Here is a 16028-nt window from a genome sequence, read left to right on the forward strand (position 1 = left end):
CTGGCACCGCAGCAGGCGCAGGGTGCAGAGCTGAGCAGCTGCAGCCCAGCCAGGGCTCCCAAACCGCAGCGACCCACGTTTCCTCAAATGTTTATTTTTACATCAACCAAGCACACGGGCACAGAAAGGCCAGTGCTGTCTTGGCCACAAGGAACCAGACACCCACTCATGAAAAACACAGCACCAGGGGCTGGTCCTTGGGGCTCAGGACCCCGAGCTCCCCAGGACACGGGACCGGGCAGCACCACGTTCCCTGATGGCAGTGAGCGCTGTGAGCTGGTGCCAGCCTGCGCGTGCAGAGCGGTCAGAAGCAGCACGAGGGAACAGCAGAGGTAGTTTCCCAGCTCGGTGCAACAGGTCTAACGGGGATTTCATTTGCAGCCCTGGCAAAGCCAGGGAGAAGGAGCAGGTGCCGTGAGGGCCCAGTCGGGGCCCTGCCGGCTCCCCCTCGGGGTGTCAGCGTGCACCCACATGCAGGTGAGCAGGGGCTGCCGGCACCACCTCCAGCTGGGTAAAGGCACTGTTGGTGAGCTAAGAGCACTGTGTGTGGTGACTGGATGGGGTGACCTTCCACGCAGGGTCCCCTGTCCTCCCGCCAGCACAGGCCAAGGCGAGGGACACTGTGAAGCAGCGGGACAGGCACTGGGAGGGGCAAGTGGAGGGGACAAGATGCCCAAATGTTGGCACGGCCAGCGCTGACACTGCTCAGGCTGGGGATCAGACCCCTGCTGTGTCCTGAGTAAAACCGAAGAGACGCAGGCAGAGGGAAGGACGAGGGCGCTGGGGCAGAGCCTGTCCTGCCCGCACAGCCCCGGGCTCGCTCCTGCCTGGCCCCGGCACATGCGGTGACAGCCAGTGGCTCACAGGAAGAGGGGCTGCTCCTGCCCGGTCAGCAAGCGGTACGTGGAGGCCGGCATGGTCTTGATGTGGACCTGAGCAGAGACACATGGATCAGCCAGGAGACGCTAGAGCCCGGGCTGGAGGTGCTGGCACAGAACTCCGCACCCAGCCCGCTCCGCACCCAGCCGCCCGGCTCACCTCGCTGACCGCCTGCGTGAGGATCTGGATGATCTTCTCGTGGGGCGTTGCCACCACGCTCTGCCCGTTGATCTCGATGATGCGGTGCCCCACGCGGACGCCGCCTCTCTCCGCGATGCCCCCGCGCATCAGGCTGCAGATCTGAGGAGCGGGTAAGAGCAGAACTGTATCCACGGCACAACCGCCACCCAAACCCTCCCATCCAGGCAGGCTCCTGCTAAGAGATCTGCACTTGGGTGCTGTCTCCTCCAGCCCACGGTGTGCAGCCAGGGCAGGGACGTCTCTGTATTGCTGCCACCAGAGTGATGTGCTGGGATGTATGGCAAAGGCACCGTGCAGGATTTTGTTCTCCCGCTGCCAGAGAGCTCAGCTCCCCCATCACACCCTCGTGCTCCCATCCAGCCATGGCTGCAGTGCCAGAGCATCTCTCCGGGGCAGCAGCTCCTGTGCGCCTGCGGGTACCGCGTCTCCAGCACCACTGGGAGCACCGGTCAGTGTGCGGTGCAGCCCTGGCACCCCCCGCTGCCCGCCTGCCCCATCAGCTCCCGCGGGGCCTGGAAATGCTCCTCTGCCTTTCCACTGTGGAGCGCAGAGCCGGCAGGGGCTGGAGCACTGGGGACAGCAAGAAATGTCACCAAGATCACACCACAAGTCAGGAAGAAACCACCACCCCAAAAGCCAACAGCTAAACAGCATCAGGAAGACAGATCCAACCACGAGAGAACTGGGAAGAGCCTTTTGCTGGGGCACAGCGGAGCCCTGTGAGCCCTCACGCCTGGCATGCACACGAGTGCTGGAGCTGTGCGCTCGTCCCCAGGGACGCAGCCGCGACCGCCGTGTCCCTCTGCCAGGTGGGCGGCTGACGCCCCCACCTGAGCCCGCCCGGCTCCGCTCCCGTCCCCAGCACTCACCACACCGTTCTCAACACAGAAGCCCAGCTGGTACTTGGAGTCGGGGCGCCGGATGACAGCCGTGGTGACAGGGGAACAGTGCACGATGTTCAGTGTCACCTCTGGCTGGTGCTTCAGCTCCTGGAAAACGGGATGGGGCTTTGTCAGAGTTCGGGGAGCTATTTGGCATGGTTGGGAGGGGCGATGCAGCCACGTTGTTCACAGCAAGGCTGAGGATTAGCAATGTGTTTTCAACAGGGAAACTGAGGCACATGCAGGGACACTGCCATGCTCAAATTCAATCAGAAGAGCTTATAAATCCAGTCCAAGTCATCCCACGCTGTCCCCGAGCCCACACTGTCCTTGCCTTCAGCTCCTTCCTGCCCGCGAGGTGAAAGATGTAGCAGGTTCCCTCTGGGCCCGGTGCTGCCCCTCGGGCAGGGCCTGCCCGCACTCTGCTGCAGTGAGCTCAGTCCCAGCTTTGTCCCTGCCTTGTCACAGCCCTTCCTCCCAAGCCCACAGGACACACGTGGCCCCCCACAGCCTCTTATCCCCCACCCACCCCACAGAAGGAGCATCAGGGACTCCGGCACCCCAGACGCCCCGGCTCACCCGGATGATGCTCTGGCAGGTGTGGAGGGGCAGCCCCACCAGGCTCGTCCCGTTGACGGACATGAGGCGGTCCCCGATGCTCAGCTCGCCCGACCTCTCCGCAGGGCCCCCGTGCATCAGGTTGGCGATGACCACGGTGGGCAGGATGGAGCCCCAGCCCGACTCCACGACAGCGATGCCCAGGATCTCCCCCTTCTGCTTCCGGATGCAAACCTGGGGGGCACAGACGGGTTATGGTCACCTGAACCATGGGGCATGTTGTCCCAGCCCCAGCACGCGTGCTCTGGGCTCACAGCCACCCGGGATGGGACCCAGTTTCGTAGGGAGCACCTCAGCTGCCCAGGGAGCTGTGGAAGCGGTGGCACGGAGCCACCAGCCAGTTCCCTGCACTGTCCCCACCCCTCCAAGGCATCTCTTACGTCCTTGCAGTTCTCCTGCCGGGAGAAGTGGTTCAGCTCCGCATTGTATTGCTCCTGGTCCTCAAGGGCACGGCTGTACTGGCGCGGGCTCAGCTGGCTCGGGTCGATGCTGTTTGCCTCCAGGAAGCGCTGGTAGGCCACGCCGAACGCCTGCCCGATGGCCTGGGTGATGATCTGGGCCTGTGGAAAGACAGGGCTCGTTTGTGCCCGTGGTCAGGGCCGATGCTCTCATGGCCAAACTGGAGCCCACAGCTGCCGGCACCCCGCAACACCCCAGCTCCAGGGCACCCTGGCTCCTCCGCTGCGCAAACGGGTCAGTCCTCCGTGCTTCTACCACAGAGGTACTCGGGTTGGGCTCCTTGCTCTTGTCAGGAGCCTCCAGAGCACCCGGTTGTTACAGCGGGAAGAGGCCCAGGACCCCAAGGCCACCCGAGGGACTCGCTGTCGCCTCACATCAGCTGAGTGGAAGACGTGGCAGATCATCTTGTAGAGCCGCTTTTCCTCCGTCACCTCCGACTGCCGAGGCAGTTTCCGGCGCGCCATGAGCACCACGAGGGAGCCAATGTCCGCGATGTAGGAGATGGTCTGGAGGGAGTGATCCATCATGGCCTCCTGGACAGGGACACGGGCAGAGTGGTTCAGTCCCGGCCCAACGGACCTCACGAGAGCCCGCGAGCCCACCAGGCACCGCCACGAGCAGGAGGGGCTTTGTTCAAAAGCCACCGTGCCAGGACGCAGCTCGAACGCCGGGCACACGCTGTGCAGACACCACATCCGCACTAAAACGTACAAACAGCTTCTTCGATCGAGGACTCATCGGCATCTCTGGGTGCTGCTGGGGGACAAGACAGCTCTTCCCTCTGGCTACAAAGCGGAAACTATTCCAGAGACAAATTGCTACAAAAGTTTCAAGCGTAAGTTCTCTGGAGCTTGGTCTGGGAACCCAGCAGCTCCTGCAAGGAGCGGTTTGCCCGAGAAGCCTCGTGCAGCCGCGCAGAGCCAAGGGACACGACACGTCTGCGTGGGTGGCTGTGGAGCGACGCGTCTCCTCCCAGACGCGTGCCCGTGTGCCCGCAGGCCGTCCCGGCGCACAGCCCCGCTGGCGGGGTGTTGGTGGGGATCCCAGGGCCAAACGGGAAGGTTCTGGCAGCCCCAGAGCCACGCGGGTGCTTGTGTTCCCTGCTCACCTGCGTGTCGGCCGTGAGCACCTTGATCCTCTGCGTGGAGACAAACAGATCCACCTCGGTCATGGGCTGGGACTCCCCCTCCGGTGCCTGCAGAATGACGTGCCCAGGAGAGGTCACAGCTCCTGCCAGGACTCCTCGGGTCCCTGCCCCACAGCCGTGGGGTCCCTTTGGGAAGGTCCCCACGCCCAGGAGGGGCCGGGCTGGTGGCAGTTGTGTCTCCCTGCCCCCCGCACCTTGATCCTGTCCACCGCCTCCTGGGCCTGCGCCATGCGGACGCTGGTCGGGGGGTTCCTCTCCGAGACCAGCTGCGTGGAACCCAGGTACTTTGCCCCAAAAATCACACCGTCCAGCAGATCCTCCGGGTCGCAAGGGCCTGGAACTGATGTATCGGGAGGGACTAAGCAGGGTCTGGTCCCCCCACCTCTGGAAACAGGTTACCAATTCCTACTACCCATTAGCTGCATTCCTACGTGTGGCAAAGCAGCTCAGTCCTTGGGAGATGGGCTCCTGGCATCACCGCGACACCAGTTCTGACCCCACTGCTGCTTCCTCTTCCCCTGGCACACCCTAACCTTTCTCCATTCCCAAGACTGAGCATCCCCTTCCCCAACACCTGAAGCAGCCCCTGTGCTCAGTGAAGGGTGAGATGGGATCAAACGAGCCACCCAGAGCCTGCAGCCACATTCCCAGCCTGTGTGGGTGCAGAGCTGGGTGCTCCCTCCCTGGCTGGGACCCCTGGCCACCCCGCAGCCAGGGTCAAAGCAGGAGGCAGAGGGTCAAGACTCCTGGCTGCTTTTGCTGCTCAAGCATAGAAGCAACTCACCCTCTTTGAAGGCTGGGCAGGAGGATGGGGGTTCCCTGGTCTGCAAAGCAATGAGAGCACAGGTGAGGCTCCGGTTGGGATCCCCGAGATTCAGCCTGTCCCCCCGCCGGGCTGCTCTGGAGCCCCAGGAGAGCGAGGACTCAGCGTCCCAGGGCAGGGGGGAAACAGGTTCCTGAGGCTGGGGGTGTTCAGACCCACCAGCCTCTTCCCCAGGGCCTGCACAGGTCAGAAAGCCATGCAAGTGTCCCCCTGCGGTCACGGCAGCAGGAGCCAGCACCAGTACCAAGGGTCTTGTCTGGGCACCCCAGCAGCATGAGGCCCTGTAAGACCTGAGGAAAAGATGCCTCTGGCTCCCCTATGCCCCCACCCAAAACCTTAAGAGGGAACAGAGCCAAGGGGCACGTCCTGCCTCGCTTCCACAGCCCCTGTGCGATGCACTCACGGTCACGCCGCCTTGGGGTGGCTGCTCTGCCTGTGGGGCCGCAGCGGGAGGCAGGGCCACCCAGGCTGGCTCCGGGGAACCGTCCCGACCACCCTCGCAGGTGGAGTCGACCTCGCCGAGCCCCTCTCCATAGTACCAGTTGCCGGAAGGTCCTTCCTCCGAGCTCTCTGGCCTTCCCAGCCCTTCAGGCTTCTCCGCAGCAGCCAGCTCCTCCTGAGCCCGCAGCATCTCCAGGTTGGTCCCGGCCAGGACATCAGAGCGGGCCAAGGGCGTCTCGGCGCTGGGCTCCGGCAGCCCCCCCTCGTAGCACAGGAGGCTCAGCAAGTCCTCCCGGTCGGCCTCGGCGAAGAGCAGCCCGTGGCAGGGCCGGGCGCAGGCGGAGTGCCGGGCACAGCACGGCCGCGTCTCCAGGCCCCGGCCCGTGGCCACGTGCAGCGGGCAGGGCTGGCACCGGCCCCGGCACTGCCCGGGGCTCCGCCGGGGCTGCGCGCCCACCCGAGCGGTGCCGGAGCTGCCGGGGTGCAGCGGGCCCGGCGCGGCGGGCGGGCGGTCGCAGAGGTTGGGGTCGAGGGTCTGGAGCTGGGCCAGCAGGCCCTGGAGCTCTGAGGGTTCATCCTCCGCATCCTCGGCCCACGGGGCCCTGCCCGGGCGGGCGCTGCCCTCGGGGGCCTCATCCAGCTCCATGCCCGTCGCGTCGCTGGGCGCTCGGGGCTGTTCTGGTTCCGCAGGGCCGCTCCTGCCGCCGGGTTTCCAGCCAGCGCTGCCCCGCGGCCCCGCGGCCGCCGCCTCCGTCTCCACCGCCCTCCCCGGGTCCCGGCAAAGCTCAGTTCGTGCCCCTGCCCGGGCGGCCGGGTCTGTAGCGGGGCCCAGGCCGGGCTGACCCTCGGGGCCGGACAGGTCGTGCCCGGGGCGCGGGCTGAGGAAGGGGGGCCCCGCCGGCCGCCCGTCACCCGCCGGGAGCCCAGGGCCACCGGGCCGCACCGCGGGCTCTTCCTCCGTGTCCATGGCCGGGGCCTCCGGGGGCTCGTCGCCGCCGAGGTGCGGGGCGGGGCCCGCCTGGCAGTCCATGCCGCCGTCCATGGCGAGCGGGACGGGCCCGCCGCCGGTGCCGCGCTCACCGGTCCCGCTCGCGGCCGCCGCTTCCGGGCCCGCCCCGCGCACGCGCGCCCCCGCCCCGCCCGCCGTGCCCCGCGCGCCCGGCATGGCGGCGCGCGTGCTGCTACGCGCGGCCCGGCTCGCGCTACCCGGGCCGGCCCGTGGGTTCGCCAAGAAACCGGGTGAGAGCGGGACCCCGGGACCCTGTGACCCTGTGACCCCGAGTCCCTGTGCCCCCGTGCCCCCTTGTGTCCCCGTGCCTCCCCGTGCCCCTGTGTCCCTTGGGTCCCTGAGTCCCTGTGCCGCCTTGTGCTCCCCTGTGCCGCCGTGTTCCTTGTGTCCCCGAGTCCCTGTGACCCCTTGTGCTCCCCTGTGACCCCGTGTCTCTATGTCCCTTGTGTCCCTGTGCTCCCCTATGCCCCTGTGACACCGTGTCCCATGTGTCCCCTGTGTTCCTGTGCCCCTGTATCCTTGCGCCCCCCTGTGCTTCCCTCCTGTGCCCCCCCTTGTGCCCCCCTGTGCTTCCTGTGCCCCCCGTCCCCCCCATCCTCTGCCCCAGCCCTGGTTCCCGTCCCCAGGGCTGCTGCACCCCGCGGTGGCCCCGCTCTTGTCCCCGCTCTTGTCCCCACTCTGGCTGAGCCCCCGGCCTTTCCCCTCCCTGCATCCCTCCCCTGCTCCCGTCCCCGTTCCTGACCCAGCCGTTGTCCCTGCAGGGGGGAAGGTCAAGGGCAAGGCGGTGCCGAAGGAGGCCCTGCAGGGCCCTGAGGTGTGCACGGACCCCACCATGCTCGCCACCCACGCCATGGGGGTCAACTACTTCAAGGAGGGCCCGGAGGTGGCCCTGAAGCCCGACTCCGAGTACCCCGACTGGTAGGTGGTGCCCTGGGGGTCCCTCGTGGGGTGCCCGTCCCTGTGGAGGTGCCATCCAGGGGGAACAGACAAGTGTAGGAGAGATGGGGAGCTGTTCTGGGAGGAGGAAAACAGCTGCTGTGCCATCCAGAGGCCTTCCCCGAGGGCCAGGGGGGAGCAGCCTGCACTGGGATGTGCTGGGTGTGGGATCCGCATGTCCTGGTCTCACATTTCCATCGCTCCGTCCCGCGTTTGTCCCTTTGCTGTCCCTGCCGCAGCCTCACGCCCTCTGTGTTCACCCCCAGGCTCTTCAAGATCAACCTCGGGCCCCCCAAGAAGCTGGAGGAGTTGGATCCCGACTCCATCGAGTACTGGAGGCGCCTGCGGAAGTACAACACGTGGCACCGCAACCGGCTCAAGAAGGGCAAGAAGCTGTAGACCCTGCAGAGCCTGGGGTGCGGGCCCCTGCGTGCCAGCGCGGGCAGTGCTGGGACCAGCTCCCGCTCTTGGTCTCTTCTTCTTGCTATAAACTAGTAATAAATGTTTGGTGAGGCTGGTAGCTCTCATGGAGGCTCTGGCAGACCCAGGCCCTTGGCGAACTCAGCGTGGGTCCCTGCTGGTGCCAGGGGCTGCTGAGGCAACACAACACAGGCCACAAATTCTTGGTGTATTTGCTAAAGCAGAAGCTCAGTTTTTTGCTCATGGAGGGAGCCTGTGCTACCACATGGGTCCGGCTCCCTGCTCTGTCGCAGTCTGCACTGCAGCGGCGGGGGGTGAAGGGCCCTGTGGGGGGATGTGTGGTGGCTTTGGGCTGGGGAATGAGTCCACTCACGTCCCCTGGGCTTTGGGGGCTGTGGGGGCTCAGCGGCCTGTGCTCCCCAGGGCTGGGAGGATGGGGCCGGGCTGTGGCGGTGCTGTGGGGGCAGTGGGTTAGGGTGAGGGACATGGCACCCCTCACAGTGCCACCCCTGCACAGTGCCACCCCTGCACAGTGCCACCCCTGCACAGTGCCACCCCTGCACAGTGCCACCCCTGCACAGTGCTCTTCCTTCCTCCTTGGCAGCTGGAGAGCGGTGGCTGCTGGGACCCCGGGGGCTTGGCTTGGCTGGGGTGTGTGGTGACAGCAGGGTCTGTTCCCCAGCAACGAGGCCCTTGCCGCCCCGTCCCCATGTATCCCCAGCCTGGCAGAGCCCAGCAGCTTCCCCTGGGCCTCAGTCCTGCCCCTGCGTTGGGCTGCCGTGGCTGAGAGGTGTCCCTTGTACGCTTGACTCATCTCTGTCCTGGACTTGCTGCCCTGCAGCTCCTGCCTGGCCTGGAGTTGGGCTATGGGGACAAAGCAGCCACCTGCAAGGTCCCCCCGCCACAAGGAAGGGGCAATGGAGCCACCGCCTGGCCCCGCAGTGTCCCCAGTGTCCCATGTCCCTCAGCCGGGGCCGGGGGCTGTGTCCAGCTTCCCCAGGGGCTGCCGGGGGCCATTTGGCAGCTGCAGCACCCGCGCGGTGGCACAGGAAACGGCAGAGGAAAGCAGAAGTGCTGCGGGGGGGCTGGGGAGGTTTGGGTTGCACCCTCATTTCCTCTGCGCACCCTGGAGCTGCCGGGGCTCGGGCTGTACCCGTCCTGCAGCCCTCCCCTCGCCGCCCCAGCCATCCAGTCCCCCAGATCCAGCAGCAGGTGAGAGAGGCCACCGGGGGGCCTGCCGTCTGTCTTGGAGCCCCCTGCTCGGGTGAGTGTCACCCTTGTCACCCTGCTGCCGCGAACGGCTTGGTGCTGGGGACAAGCGCCAGCTCGGGGTGGGTCAGCAGGGAGGCACCTGGGAGGAGGAGAAGAGCACCCGTCCCCATGTGCTGCCCCATCTGGGGTGATTCATGTCCTGCTCCCCTCACTGCTGAAGCCTTTGCCAGGGCCAAGGGGACCTGAGGTGGGTCCCAGCCCAGGACCCCCATGTCCCCTCCCTTAACCCTTCCGCAGCTCCTCGTGGTGGCCCAGGGGGGTTCATTCTGGCTCTGGACGCACTGCTCATGGGCCTGGTGACAGCAAGGGGGCTGCTGCTGACCCTCCAGGGGTCCCCAGAGAGGGGTCCCTGGGCTCAATCCTCTGTGGTGGGGCCCATTCTCTGTGTCCCCTGAAAGGATGGGGAAGGTGACAAGGGACATGCCCTCTTTCCAGCGCTTTGGACACTGTCCCACAGAGGTCCCTGTGCTGGGGCTGGGCTAACATGGTCCTGGCTCCTTGCCCAAGGCCAGGAGGTGAGCAGGGTCCCCTGTTCTACTGTCACAGCTCTTGTCCCTTGAGCGTGGGGGGGGCACTTGTGTCATTCCTGGCTGGCTGCTGGTGGCCAGACCCAGTAGTGCTGCCCAGCACCTCCCTGGAGCGGCCAAAACCCCCCATGGCTCCTGTGGGGAGGTGACCCAGCCCCGGTGAGGTGGTGCTTGTGCTGTCCCTCCCAGGCCATGGCAGTGTCCATGCCGTGCCGCTGCCTGTTACTATCACCTGCTGACGGCTTGTCCCCTCTGCGTCCCCAGGCAGGCGACGGCGGGGCCGGGCAGGGATGCTGGACTGGAGCATGCCCCTCAGCTCGCTGGGCGAGGACGTGGTGCTGCAGCTCTGCGAGCTCCTGGATAACGCCGGCCGTGGCTGGCGCAGGCTGGCTGAGGTGGCTGGGGCAGAGAAACGCTTCCAGTGCAGGTAGGGGTGGGGGGGCGTCTCCACGGGTCTGTCCCCCACCAAGTGACAAAATGTACATGGCGCAGCCCTGCCATGGGCTGAGTGAGGGCCATGCAGGTCCCTGGTCACCCCATCGTGACCACAACCCGGCTGGGGCACTGCTGAGTGCCCTGTCTGGGGTCCCCGTGCTCCCCAGGCTGGGGTGGGCTGCGGTGCTGAGCGCTGTGGGCACCTCGCAGTGTGGAGGAGCTGGAGATGTGCTCGCTGAAGGTGCTGGAGCCCCACGGCAGCCCCACGCGGAGCCTCCTGCAGCTCCTGGCCGAGCGGGAGTGCACCCTCAAGTACCTGCTGGGCTGCCTGCAGAGGATGGGACACGCACCGGCCTGCCAGGTCCTCAGCAGCGCCGGTAGGGACGGAGCGTGGGGACCAGGGGCTCAGCAGAAGGAACGCTGGGGGAGAGAAGGAGCAGCTCTTCCTGCTGGTGGTCTGGCTCTGGGTGGGGTGGGTGAGATAGGATGGGACATGTTGTGTCGGGACAGGAATGGGATGTGGTAGGACAGGCTGTGATGGGACCAGATGGGACAAGGCAGGCTAGAATTGGACAGGTTGGGATGGGACAAGATGGGATGAGGAGGAGCAGAGTGGGGCGGGATAGTATGGAACAGGGTGAGGTGGGGTGGCACTGAATGGGATGAGGTGGCTGGGACAGGACAGAGGGGTGGGATGAGACGTGGTGTGACAGGATGCGGTGGAGTGGGAGAGGACAGGCTATTGTGGGTGGGTGTGGGACAGGGTACGATGGGACAGGACAGGATGGGACTGGACGTGATGGGCTGGTGCAGGACAGGGCTCAGCCAGCCCAGGCTGGTCTGCCCTCTCCCACAGTCCAGGACGTGATCCACATCACGGTGCAGCCTGAGTCGCAGGTGGTGACGGAGGGGACACGGGTGTCCCTGACCTGCTGGGCAACTGGCCCGCCAGGGCTCGTGTACCAGTGGTTCTGCGGGAAGCAGCAGGTGAGGCCCTGCTGGGCCACATCGAGCATGAGCCCCAAGCCCCGTCCATAAGGGCACCCAGACGGGTGGGAGGGAGCCCCCAGCTCCTCAGCCCCCCCGTCTCGTAGGTACCCGGAGCCACAGCCTCAGAACTGGTGCTGGACGCGGCCGCCCCGCTGGGCCAGCCCCAGTGGTACATCTGCCGGGTGAGCTGCGGGGCTGCCTTCGCCTTCTCCAGGTGGGCCCAGGTCCGGGTGGAGACCAGCAGCAGCCCCGGCTCAGGTGGGACCCCAGATCTGTGTCCCCGGGTTGTCCCCATGAGGCACCACGTGTCCCTTGGGCGCCAGGGTGTCTCCATGAGGCGGTGCTTACCCCATTGCTCGGCGGCAGCTCCTGTGGGGCATCGCTTGCCGTGCTGCTCCCTGGCTGAGCCCCGAGGGTCTCTGGGCTCTCTGCGGTGACAGTGCCACGGAGCAGCTGCGTGCCCTGTGTTCTCCTCCTGCCACCCGTGGGTGCCAAGTCCTGTGGCTGAGGGACCAGGGTCTGGGGCAGCTTGGCCGAGTCCTGCCATGGCCAGGTGCCAGATTTGTCACTCTGTCCCCTCCCCAGCCAGCGGTTACTGCCCCACTATGGTGGGGCTACAGATCCTGCGGCAACCGCAGCCGTGCCATCTGGCCGAGGGGGACACGCTGGTGCTGGAGTGCAGAGCCATCGGCAACCCCCCGCCACAGTACCAGTGGTTCAGGAACCAGTGCCCCGTGGAGGGTGCGCAGACACCCCAGCTCCAGGTACAGCAGGACCCTGGCGCGGTGCCGCACGGCACGGCCCGGCATGGCATGGCGTGGCACAGTGTGACACGCCGCCCCAGCTGCCCGCTCCGTCCCCCCGGCAGGTGAAGCTGGTGACGACAGCTGAGCGGGGCAGCTACTCCTGCCGCGTCTTCAACCTGTTCCATGAGGTGTGGAGCCGGGAAGTGGACGTGGAGATCGGTGAGGGCCCCAGACAAACCCCCATGGTCCCTCGGTGTGGGGTGTCCCGCTCTGCTCTGCTTCCCCGTAAAACCCTCCTGTGGCTGCCCTGTGGTTTTTGGGGGGCTCCAGCCTGTGCTGTCAGGGGCTGTGAATGGGGCTCCCTGACCCCGCTTTGTTGCAGGCCCAAGGCTCTTCACCTCGGGAGGCTCGTGGCAGGAGGGGGATGGAGGTAGGTGGGGACAGAGCTGGCAGGTCCCTGCTGCGCTCCCTGGGCACCGTGGGGCCATGGCACTGTGCTTCTCTCTCTCCAGGCTCCCCGGAGAGCAGCAGCCCTGGCCAGCTGTACGGTAAGAGCCTGCCCTTGGTGGCCCTGTGGGGCTGTGACCATCCCCAGCGTGACCAGTGTCACCCCATGAGGCTCAGGCGGGGGTGCTTTGGGTGCAGCACGCTGGGGTGAGCAGACCAGTGGGGCAGGGGCACCATGGGGCACCCCAGTATCCAGGGACAGTGACACCAGCCACAACCGGGTGACACCTCTGACGGTAGTGGGGACAGCAGGATCATCCTGCTCTGTCCCCAGCACCCCCTTCTCCCATCCCGGCAGCCACCGACAAAGTGGCCCTGCTGATCGGCAACATGCGCTACCTGCACCACAAGCAGCTGAAGGCGCCCATGGTGGACGTGCACGCGCTCAGCGCCCTGCTCCGCCAGCTCGACTTCAAGGTGGTCTCGCTGCTGGACCTGTGCAAGGCCGAGATGCAAATGGCTGTCAACGAGTTCCTCCTCCTCCTCGACAAGGGCGTCTATGGTGCGGTGGCACCGCGTGGGTGGCTCCAGCCAGGCGGAACCTGGTGGTTTTGTGATGGCGGGGCCTTAGGGGGGTGGCTGGGCAAAAAGTGAGCACCAGCAGGGCAAGGGATGTCACCTGCTCTCCGGCCCCCGCCCCCGCAGGTTTGCTCTACTATGCCGGGCACGGCTATGAAAATTTTGGCAACAGCTTCATGGTGCCCATCGACGCGCCCAGCTCCTACACCTCGGCACACTGCCTGTGCGTGCAGCGGGTGCTGCGGAGCATGCAGCAGCGCCGCACCGGCCTCAACATCTTCCTGCTCGACATGTGCCGCAAGAGGTGAGCCAGCCCCGGGGACAAGTGGCCGTGCTGGGAGGTCCCAGCACAGGGGTGTCCATGGGTGCTCGTTCCACGGGGAGCAAAGCAGCGTGTCCCCACGGTCCCATCCAGACCCCTTGGCTTCATCTGGATGTCCCAAACTTTCGCTGCCGCAGTTGAGCTGGCGAACGCCACGATGGGTGGGCAGAGGGGGAGGGGGCAGCCCTGGGTCTGGGTGCCTTGGGGTGGGCTCTGGGGGGCAGCAGGGCCCAGCTCTGCCCAGCAGCACTTCTCTCGCAGGAACCTCAACGACGACGTCATCCCGCAGGTCGGGGCGCTGCAGGTCACGGCCAACATTGTCTTCGGCTACGCCACGTGGGTTCCGTCCCTGCCACCCCCAGCATGGGCAGTGGGGCTGAGTGTCCCCCCTGGCTCAGAGCAGGGCCGGGGCTCAGCCCCCACCATGGCTCAGCCCCCACCATGGCTCAGCCCTGCTGGCACCCGTGTCTTCTCCCCCATGTACTGGCAGGGTCGGTGCTGGGGGTGGTGGGCGAGTGGCAGCCCTCGTCCCTTACAGGACAGGGTGATGCCCGTGGTGCTGTGCGGCTCTCAGCAGCACCTGAGGCTCCTCCGGAGCACAGGGGTCTGTGCTGATGCTTTAAGCATCCAGGATCTGGCTACATTTCCCACCTCTCCCTGGCACAGCAGCTGGAGGGATCAATGGGAGAGGGTAGAGCCGAGGGCACCCGGCTCTGACTTCCCCAGGGCTCTTGCCCTGGGATGGCCAGTTCCTGGGGGAGCGACGGAGCCCACGATGGAGCCAACTGCTGGCCTGTCCCTGCAGGTGCGCGGATGCTGAAGCCTACGAGCTGAGCCAGGATGAGCTCTCCAATGGCATCTTTGTCACCTTCCTCAAGCGCTGGCTGCTGGAGGATGAGAAGATCACGGTGCTGCTGGACAAAGTGGCTGAGGGTGAGCGGGGAGCGGTGGGGGACAGTGACACCCCTGGCAGCCCCCGCTGACCCCCGTGTCCCCGCAGACATGGGCACGCTGGAGATCACGCGCGGCCGGCAGGCGCTGGAGCTCCGCAGCAACCTGTCGGAGAGACGCGCTCTGACAGACCCCATCCGCGCGCCGGGCCGCGACGAGTCCTCTGCCAGGAACCTGCAGTGGGCCAAGGCTCACGGTGAGGGCCACGGCCACCCGTCCAGGGCCGGCACCAGGGAGGGGCTGGTGCCGAGGTGGCAGGCAGCACCTGCCGAGTGTCTCCCACCCTGGAGGAGAGAAACCACAGGCACAGAGCTGCCAGGAGCACCATGTCGGTGGCCCTGCTCCAGGGTGACCCCGTGGTCACCTTACCTGTGGGTGCAGCTCTGGCCCTGAGCACCTGCAGGTCCCAGCCCCCGCTGTCCCCCCAGTGCTGCCGGAGAGCCGGCACCTCCGCTTCGACTGCGGCGTCACCGTCCAGCTGGGCTTCGCCGCCGAGTTCTCCAACATCATGATCATCTACACCCGTGTGGTGGCCACCCCTGGGGACATCACCCAGTGCGAGGCCAAGCTCACCGACATCCCCGAGGTGGGAGCGCGTTGTCGGAGCCCGTGCGGGACCATGCCGGGGAAAGGGTGGGAGCACCCGCAGCGGTTTCCACGGCTGGACTCTGTCTGTGACAGGAGCTGGACGTGGACCTCAAGAGCACCAACAAGGAGAGCCCGGCGGAGGTGGGCAGCCCCCTGGCACCCACCTGGAGCCTGGGCTGCCCCCCCTGTTGCCTCTACAGCCGGCTCTGCGGCTTGCAGAAACTGCGGGTAAGAGCCGTGCCGGGGGGCCGGGACGCCTGCACGGGATGGGTGCCCACCCGCACTGCCCTTGTCCTGCAGCAGGAGCTGGTGTTCACCGTCTGCCTGCAGTACCGCTACCGCGGCATGGACGACTTCGTGGAGGAGAGGCAGCGGGTGAGCGTGGGGAAGCCGCTCATCGCCAAGCTCAACCTGCGGCCAGCAGCCTCCCCCTCGCCACCCCACAGTCCCCTCTCCACCTCCCCACCTGGGAGCTGGGGGGCAGAGGGGGGGTCCTGGGTCAACACCCCCGAGGAGAACCTGAGCCCCGAGGTTCCTGGCTCCCACAGCCTGTAGAGGGACAGCATGGCCTCCCCCTTGTCTCCACAGTCCCCTGGGGCCATGTCTGTCCTGCTGGGGGTCTGGGGCCTGGAGGGGACAGAGGTGACATAGAACCAGGGGTGGTTGAGCCCCATACTGACCTGTGCTGGAGTGCAGGGTGGTGTGGCTGGCACCCTTGGAATACGGAGCCACAGCCCGGTGCTGCCCTGTGTACACAGCACCAGCCCCATGTCCCTGGGCAGTGCAAGCTCCATGAACAGGACACTGCCAACCCCACGTCCCTGGGCAGTGCCACCCCACGTGCCAGGACAGTGTCCCGGCCCCACGGCTCAGCTGGCGCGAGGCGTTGCGTTGGGGCAGTGTTGGGTTCCTTCAGGCTCCAGAGAAAGAGTGAGAAATAAGCAGATTAAGGGGCAAATCCCGCGGGAGGCGATTAGAGTGGGTGGGAGCGGGAGGGCTCCTGCTTTGCCACCAGGGGCTGGGAGAACCCCCCGCTGACCCCAGTGCTCCCAGTAGCACCCAGTCCTCCCGGTACAACCCTGGGCGCAGGGCTGTGCTGGCCCCATCCAGGCAGCAAGAGATTTCAGGACAGGACTGGGATCTCGGGGGATTTTTCCCCATGTGCCAGCACCTGCGAATGCTGTGGGGTGTGTTCTACTGGATCTCAGTGGTGACACCACCAATAAATAGGGGCGGGCAGGCGGCTTGGTGGCTTTCCTGTGTTTAAATGGTGTGGTTTTGGGGCAGAAATCCTGCTTATTTCTGCACTAAGCACAGTGCAGCACTCAAGCACCCGTGGGAGGGAAGGGGCAACCGA

General features: G+C 66.2%; 3 protein-coding genes across 4 annotated transcripts; 2 read left to right on the forward strand and 1 right to left on the reverse strand.

Annotated features, from left to right (window-relative positions):
- Positions 1–74: 74 nt before the first annotated feature.
- APBA3 (amyloid beta precursor protein binding family A member 3) lies at positions 75–6549 on the reverse strand. Of its 2 annotated transcripts, XM_071799610.1 has the most exons (11): positions 5412–6549; positions 4970–5009; positions 4380–4525; positions 4147–4233; positions 3750–3791; positions 3413–3571; positions 2960–3139; positions 2541–2753; positions 1950–2069; positions 1039–1179; positions 75–932 (listed from the first exon to the last, which is right to left on the reverse strand). In XM_071799610.1, the coding sequence occupies exons 1-11, from the start codon at positions 6489–6491 to the stop codon at positions 861–863; spliced, it is 2280 nt and encodes a 759-aa protein (XP_071655711.1). In that variant the 5' UTR covers positions 6492–6549; the 3' UTR covers positions 75–860. The 2 variants fall into 2 exon arrangements, with proteins under 2 accessions (XP_071655711.1, XP_065714213.2); XM_065858141.2 differs by lacking the exon at positions 3750–3791.
- A 39-nt stretch (positions 6550–6588) lies between these two features.
- MRPL54 (mitochondrial ribosomal protein L54) lies at positions 6589–7914 on the forward strand. Its single transcript, XM_065858444.2, has 3 exons — positions 6589–6688; positions 7220–7376; positions 7661–7914. Exons 1-3 carry the CDS (start codon positions 6613–6615, stop codon positions 7791–7793), a joined length of 366 nt encoding a protein of 121 aa, XP_065714516.1. The 5' UTR covers positions 6589–6612; the 3' UTR covers positions 7794–7914.
- Positions 7915–8847: 933 nt separating this feature from the next.
- LOC136113303 (mucosa-associated lymphoid tissue lymphoma translocation protein 1-like) lies at positions 8848–15895 on the forward strand. Its single transcript, XM_071799663.1, is given in 18 exon segments — positions 8848–9078; positions 9878–10040; positions 10259–10425; positions 10905–11035; positions 11143–11290; positions 11599–11708; positions 11710–11802; positions 11907–12003; positions 12167–12214; positions 12297–12332; positions 12590–12793; positions 12937–13114; positions 13394–13468; positions 13938–14065; positions 14133–14279; positions 14512–14669; positions 14765–14899; positions 14972–15895. Coding segments are annotated over 17 exon segments (2247 nt in total). The 5' UTR covers positions 8848–9078; positions 9878–9903; the 3' UTR covers positions 15227–15895.
- Positions 15896–16028: the final 133 nt, after the last annotated feature.

The sequence above is a fragment of the Patagioenas fasciata genome, chromosome 27 (assembly GCF_037038585.1).
Source record: "Patagioenas fasciata isolate bPatFas1 chromosome 27, bPatFas1.hap1, whole genome shotgun sequence".
NCBI classification, from domain to species: Eukaryota; Metazoa; Chordata; class Aves; order Columbiformes; family Columbidae; genus Patagioenas; species Patagioenas fasciata.

Bases quoted from the DNA above. Each gene is read 5' to 3' on its own strand.
- APBA3 (XM_071799610.1), bottom strand. From the start codon at position 6,491: ATGGACGGCGGCATGGACTGCCAGGCGGGCCCCGCCCCGCACCTCGGC. The intron at 3,140-3,412 runs GTGAGGCGACAG...GTCTTTCCACAG, and splicing joins ACGTCTTCCACTCAGCTGAT to GCCCAGATCATCACCCAGGC. The intron at 1,180-1,949 runs GTGAGTGCTGGG...CCCGCTCCTCAG, and splicing joins TCTGTGTTGAGAACGGTGTG to ATCTGCAGCCTGATGCGCGG.
- MRPL54 (XM_065858444.2), top strand. From the start codon at position 6,613: ATGGCGGCGCGCGTGCTGCTACGCGCGGCCCGGCTCGCGCTACCCGGG. The intron at 6,689-7,219 runs GTGAGAGCGGGA...TTGTCCCTGCAG, and splicing joins TGGGTTCGCCAAGAAACCGG to GGGGGAAGGTCAAGGGCAAG. The intron at 7,377-7,660 runs GTAGGTGGTGCC...GTTCACCCCCAG, and splicing joins GACTCCGAGTACCCCGACTG to GCTCTTCAAGATCAACCTCG.